This window comes from Loxodonta africana, chromosome 16, assembly GCF_030014295.1.
Source record: "Loxodonta africana isolate mLoxAfr1 chromosome 16, mLoxAfr1.hap2, whole genome shotgun sequence".
In the NCBI taxonomy this organism is placed as follows: Eukaryota; Metazoa; Chordata; class Mammalia; order Proboscidea; family Elephantidae; genus Loxodonta; species Loxodonta africana.
In genome coordinates this window covers 18,696,421-18,719,415 of record NC_087357.1, presented here as the reverse complement: position 1 = coordinate 18,719,415, position 22,995 = coordinate 18,696,421, and the positions used below count along the sequence as shown (strand labels likewise).

The 22,995-nt window shown below is 39.3% G+C and overlaps 1 protein-coding gene across 1 annotated transcript in view; it reads left to right on the top strand.

Annotated features, from left to right (window-relative positions):
- The first annotated feature begins 17,766 nt into the window (after positions 1-17,766).
- The window catches only part of CCDC172 (coiled-coil domain containing 172), a 43,389-nt gene continuing 38,160 nt past the window's right edge, over positions 17,767-22,995 (top strand). Inside the window, exons 1-2 of the mRNA XM_003408939.3 lie at positions 17,767-17,845; positions 18,304-18,389. Of these exons, the coding sequence (XP_003408987.1) occupies positions 17,767-17,845; positions 18,304-18,389 (165 nt within the window). The remainder of the gene's footprint in view (positions 17,846-18,303; positions 18,390-22,995) is intronic.

Sequence of the window (22,995 nt, the reverse complement as noted above, 5' to 3'; positions counted from 1 at the left end):
GGAATTGGCTCACCCAGCTGTGGGGGCTAGTGAGTCCAAAATCTGTAGGTCAGGCAACAGGCTGGAGATAGGTCAGGCCACTAAAGAGTGGAGCAGTTCTGACAAGACATCTATTTTTAGTCTGGAGACAGAATACACCCTAAGGAAAACTGCTATTTTTTGCTCTTAAGGTCTTCAACTGATAAGATAAGGCCCACCCATATTATGGAGGGTAAACTGCTTTATTTAAGGCCACCTGATCTCATCACATGTAACTACCTCATAGCAGCATCTAGTCTAGTGTTTGACCATAGAATTGGGTACTATATCCTAGTCGAGCAGACACATAAAATTAACCATCAGAGGTAGGTTTTTCTAATCCAAGGAGTGGAATTCTGCAAAGTCAGGTCTAAAGTAAAGAAGAGAAGATAAAGAAAGTGAATTTCCAAGACAAAAGGAGAGCCGGCATGTGTATTAGAATGAGTACAGGGTTCAAGTCTGGGTCTATTACTAAGGCCTGAGTAAATCAAACAGCTGAGTGTTAATTTCGGTACTTATGAGCTGCGAGGAATGAATAGCTATCAGTAACTATAAAAAATAACCTTTTTCTTTAGAAACTTAGTATGAAGGAGAAAAAAAGGAATAATGTGTAATCTAGCAACTAACTAGAGAATTCATTGTAATACATGGAAAGAAAGTCATGTTACTAAGACTCATCATTTCTGTATCCTTTGGTTACCATTTCAAATGTAGATTACCAATGGCTATTGCTTTGGGGGATACATCTGTAAACTTGGCTCAATTTTCTGCCTAGAGATTTGTATGTTGTTGTTGTCTGCCTAGAACATATACACATATAATAATAGATATGTATGTATACTTTTTTTTTTGCCACTCTCGTTTGAAAGGCTTTCATTTACTACGCTTATGATATTAAGGCTCGATGCCAGTAAAGTTTCAGAGTAAAGAGTGAGAAAATTATTTAAAAGGACTACTTTTTAATAATGGCAGTGTTTTGACAGCTTTTGACAGGCAATTTGGAATAATGCAACCTTCTGGATTACAGCCAACCTCTGAAATGGGTTATGATTTAGAGTGATGGCAGCTTCTATGACCTCTACATTGGAGAGTCACTGGAATAAAAAATAAAAATTCTCCAAAAAATTAAGGTCTATATTTGAAAACCTGGCTTAAATGTTCTGATGTTCCGCCATTTTATTCAATGAAAGGATTTTCTTGCCCTATGCACAGCTCTGGAAGCCCCGGGGGGGAAGAGTAATGGCTGCTAACCAAAGGTTCGGCAGTTCAAATCGGCCAGTTGCTCCTTGGAAAACTCATGGAGCAGTCCTACTCTGTCGCAATGAGTCGGCATCAACTGGACCGCAACGGGTTTAGGCACAGCTCCAAACGCTTACCCCAAAGCTGGGGAAGATTTTCTGCCTTTTTGTGTGTGGTAAAGCTCTTCTCGGATTCTCCTCCCAACCCGATTACCGACATTCTGATGAACTGGTTGTGGATCTCCCCCTTCCCTGCCCTGGATGAAATTAGACCCTCTCAGGCCTCGGTAACTATATCGTGCTGTCATCCCGCAGGTCAGGGCCGTCTTGGGCTGTTATGCCTTCCAACTGTCTGCTTTCAACTCTGCTGTCTCAGGTTCTGAGTTTGGTCCTTAAGGCCCCTTTGAAAAATAGATTCTATTACTCCTTTAATTCTGAGAGTTAAATGCTTTTTAAAGAGTTGTGTAAGTTAAATATGAGCTGGGTGTGCAGTGTAGGATTTTTAACTGAACCGCAATTCTCCAAATATACCAATATATTCCAAAATTGCCAGTTGCAAGCCATAAAATATTTACATTGCAGAGTAAATAATGTATGTTTAGTAAGAAACGAGGAAATATTTACGATTTTTCTAAAGATACTGTATGGGTTTTTCCCTCTGCCATGGCTCTTTTTCCTGAAGCAGATGAAATAGGCAACTTGAGCTCCAAGAACACCATGGAAGCACCTATGAAGGAAGAGATTGTTCTGAGGTAGTAAGTGGATAAGTCTCCATAAGGAAAAGAAACAATAGCTAATCCCAGGTATCAAAATACATATTTCTTATGGTGGAAGACCTAAGGAGACATTAGCAAACAATTTTGGTGTCTTTACCATTTTTTTTTTACCATTACACTGAAGAGTTGCCGGGCCCAGTTCCCCTGGCACAGTTATATGCCAGAACTTTTTTGTGAGAATGTTTTGGATCTTAGAGGATAGTTGGACCTTCCATGCTTCAAAAACAACAAAATAAAAGCCCTCGCCCACATACTCATTGCCCCCGAACAATAATCTAGAGAACTCAGTCTCTGACGGTGTTACTAAATCCTCGCTGCGTGCGTTTGGCAAAGAGCCTGACGAAGCTCTTAACAGAGGTTTTCAACAGAATCACCTGGAGGGTATTTTACAAATAGCGATTGCCAGGCCTGCACCCTAAGAAATTCTGACAGGGTGGTCTAGTGCAGGGCCTGGGAATCTTTATTTTTGAAAAGCTTCCCAGGTAATTCTGATAATTATCTAGATTTGGGAAATGGGATCGGTTGAATAATGGCTCAGGAGGATATCCATGTCCTCATGCTTGGAACCTGTGAATGTTACCTTCTATGGCAAAAAGAGAGTTTGCAAATGTGATTGAATTAAGGCCCTTGAGATGGCGAGATTATCTGGGATTATCCAGTAGGCCCTAAATGTAATCATAAGGGAAAAAGTGAGGCATAGGTAGACTTGACTACAGAAGAAGAAGGCAATGTGACCTTGGAAGCAAGATGCTCTACTGCTGCCTTTGAAGATGGAGGAAGGGACCACCAGCCAAGGAACATTTGTGGCCTCTAGAAGTGGGAAAAGGCAAGGAAAAGGATTCTCCCTTACAGCCTCCAGAAGGCACCCACCCTGCTCACACCTTGCCTTTAGCCCAGTGAAACTGATTTTGGACTTCTAACCTTTAGAACTGTAAGAGAATAAATTTGTGTTGGCTTTAAGCCACCGAATTTGCAGTAATTTATTATAGCAACTATAGGAAGCGAGTACAGGAACCATTACCCTAAAATGACCTCTGTTTTAATGTTCTTTTATTGCTAAACACAACCCTTCAAGCCAGAGCTTTCAGGCCCTTGCATTTGTCCGGTTCCCCAACTCTGGAGGAAACAAGAGCAACCATCCCTGTAGAAAATTCTGCTGCCCCCTCTTCCCATCTGTGTTCAGCAATTCTCCAATAGTCATATTCCCTTGAGGGCACATCGCTGCCAGAAAAAGACGAAGCAGCCTGAGTGACCACGGCCAATAGTTCCTTCCTTCAAATTTGGACATCAAGCCACAAGAATTCAATTCATCTTACCCCGCCACAAGGATTCATCTTTCCCCTCCCGTGTGCTCAGCATTCTGTGAACCACTGTGGGGAATTCAGAGAATCGGAGAGGTCACTCCCCATTCTCCTGCTGAGCACAGACTTTGCAGGGTGATTACAAACACTTAGGTTCCATTTATTTTCCAGGAATGTCAAAGCTAAGGCTCTCTTGGCTATGAAGGATATTGTCTCATTTGGGGACAGGATAACTGGCATCATCGCAGTTTAGGGGAAGAAGATGATGTCAAAGCCTGCACTATATACTCTGATTAGAAGATCTGGAAATCAGATGATTGTCCATAGTTTTAGGCTCTCAGTTAGCTGAGGGACATATTAATGGATTATTTATGCAACATTTGAAAACGTAGCTCTATTTTCCAAGGTGGGCGAGTGTGCGTGTGCGGGAAATCTCTGTATTTTATCGGTACTTGTTCCTATCAGAACTCCACACGTTGAAAAGAAAAAAAAAAAAGGCAGCTGCATAGAGCTGGGATAGCATCTCGTTTCTATGACAACAGTGTCTGCTCTTCTCCCAAGCTCCATCTGGTATTTTCAGGCCTAACAGCCAGGTAGCATCTAAATGCCTAATGGAAAAAAAGGCATCTATAGTCTTTGGATCAGGCTGAAATGAATGCAGCAACACTGTGCCCTTTCTAAGAAAAACAGTGACTCACTTTACCAGCAACAGAGGCTTATGAAGATAGATCGCTAAGTACAGAAAACATGCAAACTCTATTTTATGGACTAAACAAGAGCAACATGCACATACATTAGAAGTAGCTGTTGAGGCGGATACAGGGCTTGTTCCTAAAAGACACTGTATCAGTGCCCCGTGGGATGGTTCTCTCCTTCCTCTCTTGCTCCCTTTCCTGGGCCCGCCTTGTGGAGTTCTGTGTGCTTTAGGTAACATGAACACAGCCACTCTTACCTGCCTCCCTGACCTTCCTTTCAGATTTTATCCTTACTGATTACTGTTCCTTGGTAGCTTTGCAGAAATTAGGAGTGTTTGAATTTCAGTTCTTCTCCGTGGGCACCCACTCTCAGAAAAGCAGGTTTTTAAAACAGAACAATACAACAGAGCTGGTCTCCACCTCCCCCTACCCCCATTTTGTACACAATCTAATGGCAGCATTTCCCTTTACTTCCTTCATAATGCCGTCATTAAGAGTGTATCATCCTTACAAAGTTATAACATATCTAAGATATAATACAATGTGACTTTATAAACCTGGTACCGTGTAATATTTGGGATATACTTATATAAAAAAAAAAATCTTGTTGTTTATCTGACATTCAAATTTAACTTAGTGTCCTGTATTTTTATTTGCTATATCTGGCAATCCTATTTGTAGACAGGAGTAAATTCATTGGATCACTTAAACATTGATACATCATATGAAAATGCCAGTATTGGCTTCTAGCATTTCCTGGCTATTAAAATTATCACTTCAATGTAAGACTGTTGTTTACACCAAGCGTTTACATATATTCATTTGCCTTTATTTATTGAACACAAAGTTATTGGACATCTGCTGTTTGCCTGACACTGTTCCAGGAGCGGGGAGTTGGAGGCACTAAGACCAACAGGGCCTCCCTCCTGGAGTTCACAGTTCACTGTTGCTCCTGGCTTTTTGTTTTGGGACATTTACTCCCACTGTGTACAGGAAATGTTTGGTATATAAAGACCGATCAGATATGATTCCTGCCCTACCAGAGCAGATGAATTGTCCCTTGTTATTGTTGATAGCTGCTGTTGAGTTGGCCCCCAACTCATGGTGACCCTATGCACAATGGAACTAAACGCTGCCTGGTAACAGATCAGGTCATTGTGATCCATCAGGTTTTCCTTGACTGATTTTAGGAAGTAGATTGCCAGGCCTTTCTTCCTAGTCTGTCCTAGTCTGGAAGTGCTGCTAAAACCTGTTCAGCATCACAGCAGTACGAAAGTCTCCACTGACAGGTGGTGGCTGCACATGAGCTGCACTGGCTGGGAATTAAACCTGGGTCTCTTGCACGGAAGGCAAGAATTCTACCACTGGACCACCAGTACTTCAAATTGCCCCTTATACATCTTAATATCTCCCCCAAACCGCCACAAACCAATCCCAGGTATTTCCTTGGACATTAAATTGCAGGGGACATTCAAACTGTCATTCTCTTCCTTGGTCCATTTTTTTCGTGTTCGTTGTCCCGCAGTATCCCAGATTAGGAGACAACTGATCCTGGAAGGCTTGGGGATTAGCTGGCAACCCTGCCATCAGTTTCTGGAGTCTTGTCTTTGCTGAGATACATCCTCTGGAGGGTTTGCCATTCTGTCCCCCTCTCTTCTTGAGCCCTAACAGGATATTTAGATGTACAAGTGATATTTTCATTCTCTCCCCTCTTCCTCACTCCTTTTTGCGATATCGCCTCAACTCTTCCCTCTTTTTAATTATTTCGTCTATTGGTACTGGTCACTACTAAAGCAGAGAGGGAAATGACGTTTGTGTAGTATCCTAGAAAGTTCTGGGGATACAGGTCTACTTTTAAGTTTTTCATGTATGCCTCAGAGGTTTCCCCCTCATATCTTACCTTCTGACTGTGGAACACTCAGTTTTCTTTGATGAGAACTGTATGTTTATTGTTGTATATACTAAGGTATGATATTTAAAATATATAACTGCTGTGGTAGGTAGAATAATACCCCCCAAATGTCTGCATTCTAATCCTGAGACCTATGAATATGTAGCTTTACATGGCGTCTTAGTTATCTAGTGCTGCTGTAACAGAAATACTGTAAATGGATGGCTTCCACAAACCAAAGTTTATTCTCTTACAGTCAAGTAGGCTAGAAGTCCAAATTCAGGGTGTCAGCTCCAGAGGAAGGCTTTCTCTCTTTGTCAGTTCTGGAGGAAGATCCTTGTCATCAATCTTCCCTGGTCGAAGAGCTTCTCAGTGCAGGGACCCCAGGTCCAAAGGACATCTATGCTCTTTCTTGGGGGTATGAGGTCCCCAACTCTCTGTCTCTTGTTAGATAAAAGGTGATGCAGTCCATACCCCAGAAAAACCCCCTGTACATTGGACCTGAGAAACGGTGTTACGTTCCACTCTAATCCTCTTTAACATAATCTAATCTTGCCTTATTGACCACAGGCAGAGGTTAGGATTTACAACACATAAGAGAATAACACCAGATGACAAAATGGTGGACAATCACACAATCCTGGGAATCATGGCCTAGCCAAACGGACAGATATTTTTTGGAGGACACAATTCAATCCATGACATATGGCAAAAAGGGTTTTTGCAGGTATAATCAAGCTAAGAATCTTGAGATGGGAAGGTTATCCTGGATTATCAGGATGGTCCCGATGTAATCACAAGTGTTCTTCTAAGAGGGAGACAGGAGAATCAGAGCAAGAGAGAGATTTGAAGATTCTATGCTACTGGCTTGAAAATGGAGAAAGGGACCAGAGCCAAGGAATACAGGGAGGCCAGGAAACGAATTCTCCCCTAGAGCCTCCAGAAGGAATGCAGCCCTTCCGACATTTTATTTTAGCCCAGTAAGACCCACTTCTCACCTCCAGAACTATAAACTTCCAGAACTATAGGATAATAAATTTATTGTTATTTTAAGCCACCAAGTTGATAGTAAATTGTTACAGCAGCCATGGGAAACTAATACAACCACCTGCAGGATGCAGGCACCAGGCAACCAGAACTGACACTGAGAAGGGTCTTTGAGGCCCTTTGGTAAGGAAGGTGTTAACCATATAGTTGTCAAATTTGAGGGAGAGCTATATGGTCATGGGGAGCCCTGGTGGTACAGTGGTTAAGAGCTATGGCTGCTAACCAAAAAAAGGTTGGTGGTTTGAATCCACCAACTATTCCTTGGAAACCCTACGGGGCAGTTCTTCTCTGTCCTACAGGGTTGCTATGAGTCGAATCGACTCTATGGCAACAGCTTTTGGTATATGGTTGTGGAGGTGGGGCCAGGAGAGATTCGATGTGGTGAAACCCAGGTGAAATTGTGCACTACAGATTAGTAAATAAGCACAATTAAACCTGTATTTACCTTGCTTGTTGGGTAATCTGTCCCTGGTGATGGATATTGGTATACAGAGGACTGGACAGTAGTTACCAACCAGTATAGAGTACTTTTGTAGTTAGTATGAATGTACCAAGTATCTCTGGTGGCACAATGGTTAAGTGCTTGGCTGCTAACTGAAAGGTCGGTGGTTCAAATCCACCCAGCAGCTGCATGGGAGAAAAGACCTGGCAATCTGCTCACATAAAGATCACAGCCTAGGAAACCTTACACGGAAGTTCTACTCTATTCTATAGGGCCGCTATGAGTTGGAATCCACTCAATGGCACAGAACAACACAACATAATGTAAATGTACCAGTGTGAGTTTCTCTTGTATATCCTTTATATTTAGTTGTACATGCTTATGTACAACTAAATATAAAGGATGTAGACTGGATTCTAGCATCACTCTTGAATTTTTTCCCTAAGACTCTAACAATAACCCTAAGCCAAGGTGGCCAATGCAATGATTCTAATAGATTTCTAGATTTTTTCCTACATGACCTTTGTTGTTTTTAGGTGCCATGAAGTCAGTTCCAACTTATTATGACCCTGTGTACAACAGAATGAAACATTGCCCTGTCCTGCTCCATCCTCACAATCATTGCTATGTTTGATCCCATTGTTGTAGACACTGTGTCCATCCATCTCGTAGAGTTGCTGTCTCTTTTTCGCTCATCCTGTACTTTACCGAGCATGATCCTTCTCCAGGAACTTGTCCCTTCTGATAACATGTCCAAAGTACATGAGACTAAGTGTCACTATCCTCACTTCCAAGGAGCGTTCTAGTTGTACTTCTTCCAAGACAGATTTGTTTGCTCTGCTGGCAGTCAATGGTATATTCCATGTTCTTCGCCAACACCATAATTCAAAGGCATCAATTCTTCTTTGGTTTTCCATACTCATTGTCTAGCTTTTGCATGTGTTTGAGGCGACTAAAAGTACCATAGCTTGGGTCAGGTGTACCCTAGTCCTCGAAGTGGCACTTTTGCTTTGACATCTATATGTGGGTTAGAATGATCCTTCTTGCTTAAGGACTTTTATTACTGAATTTTTAGGTTTTTTTTTTTTTCCAATTTAATATTTCCGATTTCCAACTATTTCTAACCATAAAGGCTACTGAGTATTTATTTATTTTCTCTCTTGTATTTCCTCCCTTCTTTTTCTCTACCTTTTCTATCCCCATTTTTAAAACAAGGGCAATAAAAGGAAAAGAGTCAATGACTTGCTCCAGGTCACACAGCTAGTTGTCAGCCAAACTGAGCCCAGGACCAGGGTAGCCACTCTTCATCCCCATATACTGTGGTGTTTAGTAATCCCGCCATCAAGGGAACAGCACTTATCAGTCATCTTCTTATTCTTACAATGCAATTATTCCCCTGCAATACCTTTCTGTGGTCTGTCACTGCATTTAGAATAAAACCCAAACTCCTTACACAGCCTTCAAGGCCCTGCGTGATCGGGCCCACTGCTTCACCAATGCTCCAGTCACACTGGTTTCCTCTCAGTTCCTAAGATGCCAGGCTCTGCCCAACTTGAGGGACTTTATTGAACTGCAAACTCTTTGTCCACATGTCTTCACCAGGTTTCTACCCCACGCTGTAAAAGTCCCTGGGCGACATGAACAGTTAAGTGCTCAACTACTAGACAAAAGGTTGGCAGTTCAAACCCGCTCAGAGGTGCCTCAGAAGACAGGCCTGGTGATCAGCCTCTGAAAGGTCGCAGACTTGAAAGCCCTCTGGAGCTGTTCTATTCTACACACATGGGGTAGCCATAAGTCAAAATTAACTAACAACAACAACCCTACACTATTAGTTTTTACACCTACACTTATTCTATTTGTATTGAATTAATGAATTTGTGTTCTTTGTTTCATGTTGCCCCCTGGGCCCTGTAGGTGCCATGAGCTCAGAGAGCTCATTCATCACGTCCACTGTTGTGGCATAGGGCCTGGTGCACAGGAGGTCTTCAGTGAACACTTACCGAATGCCACTTGTGGTCATTCCTCATGGCCTCAACATAAAGCTATAATGTCACTCCCAATGCACAGAGTTCCCAGGCCATCTTGGAAACCATGGAGACAGCTTGCCAATTAGAGGCTGGTACTAGTGGTGCAACAGTTAAGCACCAGGCTGCCAACTGCAAGGTCAGGAGTTCGAACCAACCCAGAAGCTCCATGGGAGAAAGACCTAGCTATCTGATCCCGTAAAGATTACAGCCTAGGAAACCCTATAAGGCAGTTCTACTCTGTCACATAGGGTCACTTTGAGTTGGAATGGAATCAGTGGTACCCAACAACAGCAACAATAAGTGAATAAAGGAAAGAAAAGGTCTCTGACCAGTTAGGTAAAAATATCATAGCCAGCACTTAATTTAAGGGAAGTTGAAACTAGCTTTCTGACCTCTATGGTAATCAGTTTACACAATGAAGCAGCAGATTTGGACCCCCTTATCTACTTCTGGATGAGACTATTATGTCTCATTTACAGTTACAGCCTTCTGGACTGAAATATCATATTCTATGAGTAATAGCATCCGTAAGTAAGATAAAAGACACCACAAAAGAAAATGAAAGTGTTTCAAATATAACAATTACTAGAATAAAATCATCTTTAGGACCTTCTTCTGACAAGTTCTCTTAGGTTTTATTAATTTCTTCTAAGAATATCACTATGAATCTTTTTTATGAGTGTTCGGATCCTGGGTGCACAGCCCTTGCATTTTTTCACTAGAGGCTGAGACACAATACAGTGCAGGGATCTCAGCTGTTTCCTGTTTTTCTCTGTGTTAATGCCTTGAGAAAGGAAATGGGAAATTACCAAAAGGTCTAGGGAATCTGTGCATGTTCACATTTTTTAAGTAAAGTAGAGATATAACAGGCATGGAATTATAAGGCTGTCAAAAGACAGAACATTGGTTTAGTCTTGACATTTTTAAAGGATGACAGATATACAACTTCTTTTGTAATTCTAATATTTTGCAGTATTTCCTTAAATGTTTCCAGACATTTAAATTCCTCTCACTCTCTTTACTCATTCCATTCAATTCAGTTCCAGAACTGCTTACTATTACCTATGAAGTAACCACTTTGTTTTCTGTTTAAAATGTTTCTTCGTGAGATCTTTTATTTAAATGCTAATTAATTGTTTCCTTTAACCATTACACAGGGCTTTCTATATTCTATTATCAACACACCTGCAATGTCAAATAAAAGAGAAGGTTTATGAGCCATGTAAACTGTGATAAAACATTTCAAACTGTCTGTGGCATCATGGAGGGAAAATAATGGAAGTGTCTGGCTTTTAAAATGTAATACTATTGCCTAAGGCCACTAAAGTCATGTTAAACATTGAAAGCATAATGCAATTTTATCTTGATAATTGAAAAATTTAGCTAATTGCTGTAAGAAACAAGGATTTATGTTTCACTGTGCATTTATATATAATACACTTTACATTATAAGTAATATTAATATAAAAATTAATACACACTTATGTGTGTGTTTTTTCAAACTTTTCAAATAGTCATTGTAAATAATTCATAGAAAATTACATACATATTGAAATTTCCTGCAAATTTCCAAATAATCACTATGAATAACTCACGGAAGTTAACAGAAATTTTCATAGAAATTCTAATAAAAGACTAGATGGAGCAGAATATGTTAATTGTTGGTTTGGGTTTAGGCCTACTCATAACTGAAGAGTCAATTATTTAGTGGGTAAGTAACCATGTACTTATTAGGTAGGCAAAGAATAAATTAATGACTAAAACAGGTAACTGGTAAGGAAAAAAAAAACTTAAATTTTTTTAAGTTTAAATTAAAATTTCTTAAATTTTTCTGTTAATTATTTCTACATAGGCCCATACCACCGAACATACTGTCATTGAAATTACAACTTGGCACAACTAGAGTTCAGGCCCCTTGTCTTATTCACCTTTGCATCCCCAAGTTCTAATTGCCTTACATGTAAAAAATATGCAATAAATATTTACTGAATAAACAAATGAATTATACATGATGTCATGGATTGAATTGTGTCCCCTAAAATATCTGTCAACTTGACTAGGCCATGATTCCCAGTATTGTGTGATTGTCCACCATTTTGTCACCTGATGTGATTTTCCTGTGTCTGGTAAATCCTGTCTCTGTGATGTTGATGAAATGGGATTAGCAGCAGTTATGTTAATGAGGCAGAACTCAATCTACAAGATTAGATCACATCTTAAACCAATCTTTTTTGCAAGTGGAGAGACATGGGGACCTCCTACCACCAAGAAACAAGAGCCAGGAGAATGGCACGTCCTTCGAACCCAGGATCCCTGTGCTTAGAAGTTCCTCGACCATGGAGGATTGATGACAAGGACCTTCCTCCAGAGCCAACAGAGAGAGAAAGGCTTCTTTTGGAGCTAGCACCCTGAATTCGGACTCCTAGCTTCCTGGATTGTGAGAGAGTAAACTTTTCTTTGTTAAAGCCATCAGCTTGTAGTATTTCCGTTGTAATAGCATTAGATAGCTAAGACACACAGTGAGCAGTGGCTTCCACATTTTGCTTTTCTTGTGTTTTCTGGAGCTGGCAGGCTAATCTCTTGGGTAGGATACCTGGGGCAGCCTTCCTGGGTCCTGTGCTTGGGTTCTGGACTGTGAAAAATATGAAAATCCAGGTTCACAAGCCACACTGCAGCTTTTTTTTCCCTGAAGATTTTAATATTTAATGACTACTAATGTTTTTTAATGTGTTCATGGAGTTTCTTCATCCAACATATTTCACAACCAAGAAAAAAAGGTAGCTTTTTTAATCAGTAATTAAGAATGAAGAGTTTACCTTCATTTCTGCTGTACAAGTGTGAACCTGTTTGAAAATAAAGTTGACACTTTTAAGGATTTATACTTTTACATATATGGTTTTATCATATGTGTGTGTATGTATATATGTATGTGTCTATGCATCTATGTACCTATGTACATATGTACATGAGAACGTACCTACCTACCTACTCAACTACCTACCTATCTACCTACCTACCTATCTCTCTCTCTCTCTTATCTACCTCTATCTATCTATCTATCTATCTATCTATCTATCTATCTATCTATCTATCTATCTATCTATCTATCTATCTATCTATCTAAATCCACCACCCATCTGTCAGTTTGTCCTACTGTGGTTGCTTTCATGTTGTTATGATGCTGGAAGCTATGCCACTGGTATTTTAAATACCAGCAGGGTGACCCATGATACACAGGTTTCATTGGAGCTTGCAAACTAAGACAGACTAGGAAGGAAGGCCTAGAATTATACTTCTAAAAATTAGCCAATGAGAATCTTATGAATCACAACATAATATTGCCCAACATAGTGCTGGAAGACGAGAACCCTTGGTTGAAAGTCACTCAAAATGCACAGCGGCTATAATCATGGACTTGAGTGAAGATGGCACAAGACCTTTTTTTTGTTCTGGTTTACGTGGGGTCACCACGAGTCAGAACCGACACAATGGCAACTGACAATAATGACATCTACATAAATATGTATCTTCTTAATAGGAAGGATTTCTGCAGTAGATGAATTGCTCCAGACCAGCCCTGCATTCTGGCTGTCAGACCCTTCCTTCAAATTCTTATAACAAAGTTCAAAATAGAAAACAAATCAAAGAGGAGTTGTTTTAGCTGAAGTGGTTGAAAACCACTGGCGAACAAAAGGATCTTCCGTTGGAGTAGGAAGGAATTAGGAGAAGGTTCTAGACAAAGCTCTGATGTTAACTGCTTCTGCATTGTTGGGAAAATCCAACATATCCCTGGCCTGAGGTATATTAACACATACCTAATAAAAGAATTGTGCAGGATGCTTTCTAAAGTCACTTAAACCACCAAAAATCTTTGATTATAATAGAAGTAAATCAAAGTCTTGATTCACTTTTTTTTCTTAAAATCAGAATTTATTTTCCACATCTTACCTTTTAAGGTCTTTATACACAGATTTCATTTTTAGTTTTACATATTAGATATGTAGCTAGTTAAATAAGCACTCTCGATTCTTTACCCTTGGATCACATTTGGTCTTAATTTGTTACAGACGCTTTGCATTACTAATCCAAGCCCTAGAAGTCTGAGAGGTTTCCAAGTGTCTTCAGAAAAGATAATAATTTGTTGGTGACGAGCATTGTTTAGGAAATTCATCTGCCTTGAAATGAAACTGAGCTGCCAAAACACTTTCATTTCCTTTTTTTCCTAGCTTTTAGGGGCGACCAAGTGATGTAGTTAAGGATGCGCCTTCTAGAATCAGACTATCAGGGTTCAGATTGTGATTCTGCTGCTTCCTGGCTACTGTTTTGGCCTTGGACAAGTTACTTAACCTCTCTCTGCCTCAGTCTCCCAACCAGAAAGTGGAAATAAGAAAAGCATCAATCTCGTAGAGTTGTTGTGTAGATTAAATGAGTTAATGTTTGCCACGGTCTCAGATGGTGATTGGCAAATACCAAGCTATTCAATGCATAGGCTGTCAATATCTTCCTTTTTAGTGTTTCTAATCCACTGCCAAGAACTGACTGCATAAAACAACTCTTACATGTCACTCACCTGCTTGAAAACATATGATCTTCCATCATATACATGAAAATGTTCAACACCTTCTAAATATTGGCCTCGCCTAACACTCTATCCCCTTTTCTCCCTTATTCTCTATCTTTTGAAGTCCCGTCCTCCTTAAAAACCAATCGCATAAGTTATACTCTCCTGATAAGTCTTCCCAGATCACACTTGTAAGGCTTATTCTCTCCCTCTGCCATATTCTCATAGCACAAGAGTGAAGCTCTATTGTACATAGCCTGCCTGGGAGTTATTATATATGCTGTGTCCCATTTGACAGATTATGACCTCCAGGAGGGCAGGGCCTGTATCATTTTTGACTTTGTATCCCCATAGTACCTAGCAGACAGTTTTACACTTAGTAGATACTCAATAAATGGTTGTAAAACTTGGTTGAACCCACATAATTTTTTTTTTTCTTTTTGGCAGATGCCGTGAGTAAAACATAAAATAAATGAATTACTTTTCCTCTTTCCATTGCAATATATATGCCCTGGGTTAGTGGGTATTTGCAAGCCTGGTTTAGAACTTACGGATGTTATCAATCTAAGAATGGAGAGGAAATGCATTTTAAATTACAAGAACAATACAGCCTTATATAAGGCCTTCTAGCAAAGCAATTACCAATTGCTCAATAACCCAGGTGCTAGAGTTATTATGAACAAAAGTTTGAGGTTGAGAGACAATGAGTGTTCTTAACATTTATATTCCATAGGTATGCAATTCAATGAAATATGTACAGATGGAAAGTTTAGATCTGAGAATCATATGTGGGTATCATAATGCAAATAAGAACATCTGTTGAAACATCTGAAAGCAGTTGTTTATACTCTTGCCAAAATGTTGAAAAATATAATAATTCTCCAATGAGGTTAGATATATCCGGGGGAAGAAAAATACTTTTTTATGTAGTTCTGTTTTTATTAAATCTTGTTGTTGTTTCTCAAATATGGCACATAAGAGATACTCAATAATATTTGTTGGTGAGTAGCAGAGAGTCATTAAACAGTTGTTGAATGAATCATTTCTTTTTTTTAGACTTAAAAGATCGATACACTTCCAGAAAACAGTATGCCCAAGTTTTACCACATCATATACCATTTTTATTTGGCATAAATTTAAGAAATGCCATGCTTTCTCTGAACATTATAGAATGTAATCAGCAAGTAGGTCTACAAGAAAAATATCTTAATGCTATAGAAAATATATGAAGAACACTAAATATGATAATGGCATTTTAATATCTTAATTATGGTTCTTTTATTCATTATTGTGAAACACTTGAAGTTGGAATCGTGGGCTTGCATAATAATGTTATATCAACAAAACAAAATAAAAAACCCTGCTGTTGTCTATAGTTGTGGTACTTCTAGAATACTCTAGCTTAGTGTTTAAAAGCACCAAATATTCTGGGTGTGTGAAGAAGACCACAGAAGATGAAGAAGCAAACCATCTCACCCCACATGTCCTTTCCTGAAATTCCAACAGCTCCCTTCGACACTCCTGTGTGAGTGAGGCAACTAGACTCCCTAAAGGCTGCCCAAATCTCACTCTGCCAAGTTTCAGAACAGAAAGAGAATGTTAAATAATATATGTGAGTTTGAGTGTAACTAATAAAATTGGAATGTTAAATAGCAGCATGCTTTTGAAAACCAGCCTCCTTGTGAGGATGCTCCCTGTGCAAGTCCATAGGAAATAATTCTGAAGGGAGTGATATTAATTAGTAATATAATTTATCTTCTGGAAGCCCTTTCCTTTGATGGCAGCCGTGGTACAGTTCATAAGCCTCCAAACGAGTGCTCAAAGAAAATGGTTCAAACCACAATTTCAGCTTTGTTTTTCATCCTTGAGCAAATAAAAGAGTCAAATTTATTCCTATATATCTAAATTTTACACGTGTCTATATGATGGGGAATTATGAAGTTGTAAAAATGCTTTTATGAAGCTTTCAATGAAATAGTAAAATACTTGTGATATAATACAAGGAAAAAAGAGCGGAAACAAAAATTAAAATCATGGCCTCTGATCACAGATTTCTTGGGTTCAGAGCTCACTCTGCCATATAGTAGATATGCAACCTTGGCAAGATACTTAACTGTTCTGTACCTCGGTTTCCCCCGCTAAGCAATGAAAGCAATACTAAAATCATTCTCAAAAGGATGTAAAGTGTTTGGAATAGTGCCTGGAAAATACTCAGTAAATACTATTGTTACCATCATTGTCATCATATACTCACAGTAGTTTTAAGTTTACAAAGGAAAAATGGCAAGGTGCAGGGGATTAGCTGGCAATAGCCAAAATGCCATTAATATTTGCTTCTGATTTGTCAACTTATGGGTAATTCTTTTCAGCATCATTATACTTTTCAGTATGTATTCCTTTATAATAAAGTTTAAAAATCAAATTATGCATACACGGCTTGATGGAAATTAAGGTGGAAATCTGGAATAGATTAAAAGTTATAATCAATTATACTACAGCATTAAGGAAATATATAGATGGTGGGGCAGAATTTACATCTACCTTATTTTACTTAATTCTAAATACATTCTAACTAGAAAATACTTTTTAAAGTTTAACCAATGTCAATTTAACATTCAGAAGTGGAGTCAATTGTTTATTCAAATCTCAATATTTTGACCTACTATAAGTAAAAATATTTTATTTTTTAATTTTAAAAATCTCATGCAAAAGTCCCAAAGGTGCCTTTCATGTTTAAGCTTTAATTAGCAACCACTTTGGTCTCTGACACATATTGCACAGATATTGAAGTGTTAATATAACCGCAGCTTGATTACAAAAGGCAATGATTAATTTTAAAGCAGACAAAAAAGATATGCCCTGATTACAAAGGAATGATTAAGGTGGAATGTCAGACATTGCACATTTATAGCAGTCTTTGCCATATTCAAAGGATAAGACTTTGCAAAAGTTTATATTTAGAATCACGGGTACATTGTACTTTATAATACTGCGCGTTTGACTAACAGAGACAGATCACCTCAACTGCATGTAAGGCCTAAGACTTCAGGGAGTTACGTAGCCCACAGGAAACCGCCTCTGAGGTAGAATGGGCCCAAGGAGACACCGTAGTGTAAGCTCTCTCCTGGCAGAGTCTTATCTGCCGAGGCACCAGCTCTGGCCTTAGCGAAGGTTTCTTTCTTGGCAGTTTTTGGTAAGTACACATATTGCTGAGAGAAGGAAGTCTCCAAAGATTTCATCCCTAAAAAGAGAAGGATTGAGAGGAAAAGGCTTACCACAGAAAGGGCCGCTGTCGAGACCCACTAGGAAGCCAAGGCCCAGGGCTTCCATTTTTATTTTGTCCTGGGACAAAAAGCCAAACCTGGAGTGGGGAGAGGCCTTCTCTGAGGGGAAAAAGGCAGAGTTCAAACTATTGTCCTAGATGAACCGAGGATTTGAGGGAGAAAAAAACGGGTTTGTGGACTATAACAGGGGAAACAAAGGCAGCGAGAATGGACTGCGAGCAGAGGGTGAGGAGCCAGGAGGCTGCCCCGAGCGGGATTGGGGTCGCGGCCCCTCCCCGGGCCCCGGCGGTGCCCCAAGACCCCCAGGCCGACTCCATCCTATGTCGGGCTCCTGCCTGGGCGTGGGGAGGCAGTCAGGGTAGTGGAGGCCGATCTGGGAATAGCTCAAGAATAATCTTTCTGCTTTATTGTGCTTTCCAGGATCCTCCGCCTTGGTTATAAAATACTGAACGGTGAAAAAAGGATTCACAGGAGCCTGGGCCTGAGATGAGTTTAGAGTCCTTGTTTCAACACATCATCTTCACCGAGCATCAGGCTGAGGAGAGCCGTCGCTTGATGCGAGAAGGTCGGGGGATTGCTGTCATTGTGCACGAAGCCTTATTGTCTCCTTGAGTTGGGTGCTTGGAGCCGAAGGAAATCCTGAAAGCAGTGGTCAGAGCAGTTAAAACCCCAAAAAAACCAAACCCGTTGCTGTCGAGTTGATTTTGACTCATTGTGACCATATAAGGACAGAGTAGATCTGCCCCATAGAGTTTCCAAGGAGTGCCTGGTGGATTCGAACTGCTTACCTTTTGGTTAGCAGGTGTAGCACTTAACCACTACAACACCAGGGTTTCCACACAGCAGTTAGGGGAGTTCGTTTTCCACCTTGGGAAATAAAGCTGAGATTTGCCTTACCAAATGCTACCCAAAAAAGGGGATTTTTAGAAAGATTGATCTGTATGTGAGTCAGAATCGAACTGACTGCAATGAGTTTGGTTTGGTTTTGGGTTGATGTGTTTAAGGATTTAATTTCTATTACAGTCAGGGCCGAAACAATCAGATGTCGTGAAAAAATTAAGAAAGCAACGGTGGAGCTGAATGAAGAGAAGATCAAGTTGGAATCTAAGGTATTGACCATGGAAAGCATGCTAATTAGCACTTGAAAAAAAATCAGGTTTAACTTGACCTTTTAGGAGTGTTTCACTTATTAACTGCTTGTCCTTCAAGTAAGAAGCACACTATTTCTGTGCTGGTTGATGTAGCTCCATGTTGTCTGGTAATATTTAAAAGTCCGAATCCAGTGTACCTTCAGTTCTAATATGAACTTGCTTTAAAGAAACAGTTCAAGTAATGATGTAAATAATGAAGAGTTCATCGTCCATTTTGAAGACTGGTTAAGATTTTTAAAGTGTAATGTCATTGGAAAAATAATTGTTCAATAAGTAGTTGGCATAATATATAAACTTTGAATAATAAATAACTTAAGAAGCATGCTGTATTGATACAACTGTTGAATGTAACTTTCAAATGAGTTTCTGCCTTTTGTTTTTCAATTCTCTGCCAATTTTGGATACCATTTGTCATCCAAAAAGGGTAATTTTTCAACTAACATGTCTCACTTTTCTGCAGCTTTTGTAAGTGTGTTTTTTGAACTGGAAGTAAAAGAACCTGGTAGCTTCTTGAAGGAGGATTTTGAAGTGTGGGAAGAATATTGGAGAGGCAAAGAAAATAGGAGAAAAACATTGGGTTAAGAGGATATGAACAAAAGGGAGAAAGTAGAAATGCCTGAGGCATATTGGGAGAGAAAGCTAGTCAAAGCAAGGCTGATATCTGGGATTAGAGGAACCCATTGGTTTTTATCAGGGAAGGTATGATAAAAGCAGTTTTAGGAGAATCTCTCCCAGCTGCGATAAGGAGGATGGGAGCAGCATATAGTTAGGAAGCTAAGGACATCATCTAAATATATCACAGTGAAGGCCTGGCTATGGGTGGGGACAGACAGCCATACAGAAATACAAATTTGGCACCTAATGATGAACTAAGCAAGCAGTATGCCATGGGAAGTCTGTTTGAGAAAGTCTGTGTGCTTAAGATAAACATATCTATTTTAACTTACCACTGTGAATAATTTCCATTTTTCTTTGTGAGTAAAGTAATCACAGAATCCTTCTCCACCTGATGAGGTTCTTCTCTTCCTTTCTAAATCTAGCTCAGACATTACCTGTGAAGCCATTCCATGAACATTTTGGAAAATGTACAGATGGCATGGGGGCAGTGTCTGACCTCTTCTTACTCACAAGGGAGAAGGAGAATCAAGATCAACAGCCCAAGGCTGAGTCCTATGAGGCGGAGGTCAGACATACCACCTCTTTCTGCCGTCTTTACCAATTCTGACACCAACTGTCCCTCCCATGCATTCTGTACTTCTGTGCCAGGTTCGATAATTCATTGCAGTGGCCACAGAGAACTTACAGACAATACTCATGATTTTGGGGTTTATTAGGAAAGTAACAGGTTACAGTCCAGGTTCAGGAATGCTCAGGATACAGTTCTTCCGTCAGGACAGGCTCTTCCCAGTCGTGCTTGCAGGCATGCCTCTTCTGGCCTTTGGCCCCTGCCCTGCATGGGCTAGTGTCACAGAGCTCTTTTAGCTCTGCTGTTAAGTGCCCAGAGGTATGCCACTCTGCCAGTAAGCCTCAGCCCAAAGGCACTCAGCTCTAGCTCTGTGGGTGGAGGAAGCCCACCATGCTGTCTCCTGGATTGCCAAGCCTAGCGTCACCAACTGCCTGGAGGCACCTTACTGTTCCAGCAAGCCTCCTGCCCAAAGGCACTCAGCTTTCTTGCTTTGTGGGCTGGGAAGCTCAGCACACTGTTTTCCTGCTGCAGGTCTCTGCTGCTGCTGTTTCTCTGCCACTGCTTCTCACCATCTTCAGTGTAAAAGCCCTCTCAGTCTCTAGATTCCAGGAGCTTCTCAGTGCAGGGATTACGGGTCCAAAGGACATGCTGTGATCTTGGCCCTTCTTTCTTGGTTGTGGTGAGATCCCACCTCTGGGATGGCTCATTTTAAGCTCAGTGGGATGGCAAAACTGACCAGTCCCCTTGGTGGGCCACAGTTACACTATTTGTACAGTCCCACTCAATCACTTGGGTGGGCGTTACAAGCCAAGGCAAGAAAGATGGCAGAAAAGTGATCCATTGCACCACAAATTTTTTTTTTAATATTTTACTGCATTACCTTACAACTAAATAATATTACATACTTGTGTTTGTGTCTGTTTCCCTTACTGTTTTGTGAACAAAATATCTGAAATTATTTTTCTTACTCATATTTTTATTGGTTATAGGATGGTGCCTGTATCTAATGCCTAGCACATAGTCTACATTAATGTTTTGAATGAATGAATGAGTACCAATAGTGCGATAATAGGGACAGTGTTGTTTTTAAAAATAGGAGTTGGAACTATTGTTCAGTGAGACCCTAGCTCTTGCTTTGCTTGTGAATAGCAGATACGCTAGCTGCTACCAGCAATACTAAAACTGGTGCGATGGGCAAAACATTAAGAATGTCATGATATAGACTTATCTTTTTCCTAAAAAAGAATTGAGATGCTTTCAGAATTGACAACTAGAAGCTAATAAATGTAGTAGGCAAAACGTAATCAATCAGAACTAGATAATGCATAGCAAACATTTATTGAGCACTTGCTGTGTGCCCATGATGAGGCACCATAATTATCTCCCCTTTACAGGTGAGAAAGCTGAGGAACAGAGAGGTTAAATGACTTGCCCGTGGCATATAATTTAAAAATGATCCAAGTACCATAATGAAAGTAACAATTGAGTAATGACAGTATATGTTATTAAAACTGATTTCTGGAGCTCACCTTAAAGCATTTCTCGTCATGAAATTTACATATAGTAGTGTATCTGAAGCTTTCTAATCAAGTTGTGGGCAATATTTTGAAAAGGTCACTTAGGTAAGTTTTTGTACAAAATTTATTTTTCCCTGTAATGGTGAAGATACTGACCTGACAGATAACTAATGTTAAAAAAGGAAAGGTTTACTCTTTGTAATATTTTCTTTGTAGTAGTCTCTTTTGCCTGAAAATGGAAATGTAATTTGTTGATATTTATATACACATAAAAAATGTTGATTCCAGTGTTTGTGCTGGAGAGATGACAGAGCAAATGCCTAACATTATTTAGAAACATTTGCTGAAAATACTAATTAATATAGGCTCATATATGTGCATTGCTTTTTAATCAGCTCATATATATGTGGATAATAACACAATTGTATCTTACTAATAAAATTAACATGTGAGGTTCACAGTTCATACAATAGTAATTTGTAATTGAGATGATTTGATTTTTAATTAGAGTCAAAATGATATGTATGTGTGTGGATAAAGATTTTAAAAGAGGAACCACAATTATGATGTAAATGACTAATGAGAAGAACTGAAGAAGTAATCATAAATTGATTTTTTATTTCTTTTATTCTCAGAGTTAATTATATGTCTACCAATAATAATGAAAATGTATTTACTTGAATATTTGACTTGGCGTTTATTGACTAATTTATCAAGTGGAAGCAGCATAAGGAAAAACTAGAACATAATTTGAATAGGGCAGTGCTTGAGCTCTTTATACAGTGATACATTCAGAAAAAATTGGGGCCTTTTATTTTGGAGGTTGTTTGTGGTCAAAATATGTGTTTAGGAAGTACAGAATTTTTTCTCCTCTGTTCTATAAAACCCAGGTAGCATGTAATTAGAACTTGAATGATAGCCTTTGCCTTTCAGGGCTCGATGAGTCCTTTAAAATACATGATTGCAAAAGTCTCAGCTTATGTAGTGGGAGTATTGGACAGCGGCAGTGTGCCTGGTTAAGCTCAGTAATATGAAAACAGAAAGATGAGCATGCCCAGGATTTGCCTTGAAGCTTACCAGTAGTCCTGAAGCTTCTGATAGTCGAGGAAAGGTTTATAGTATTGATGACAGAGAAATGACAGACTCACGGAATAATTGTAGTTTCTTTTAAGCATCTGAAAGAGGTTCCTCTATTTTAAAATGGGCATATAGTTAAGATTTGGACATTTAATCTTCATAAACATATTACATAAAACCCAACATCATGCCATACTCCCTCAGGAGGGATTAAATGGAGGAAAGTTTGAGGCTGTTTTGTAAGTATTTTGTTTATGTTTTCATCTCCCAATTTTAACTTATTTCACAAACATAATAATAGAATTTTTCATGAATTTTTAAAGGAAAATTATATTGAAATAAGTAATTTAAGGTTGGTTTCTTTTACTTCTTTCCCTAATCTTCAAAATGTACACACTCCTTTTTTTTATTGGTAAAGTTAGGAATCCTCCCAGAACAGCAGGCAAAGTCATATCCTTTCACACTTTTATTACCTAATAGGGAAAGAACAAAATCACAGATTATTATCATTTATAACATTGAAATGGAGTTTTGAAATTAAGGCTTTTTTTTTTTTTTTTTACATTTTATCAAAGAAATTTAGAGAACCTAAATGTGCAAACTAAAACCATAAAATTCTAAGAAAATGTAGGGCAACAGTGTCAGGCCTAACTTTTAACAATTACAATTGTTGTTGTTAGGTGCTGTCGAGGTAGTTCTGACTCATAGCAACCCAGGGTGTAACAGAACGAAACACAACCAGGTCCTGCACCATCCTCACAATCGTTAAGCTTGAGCCCGTTGT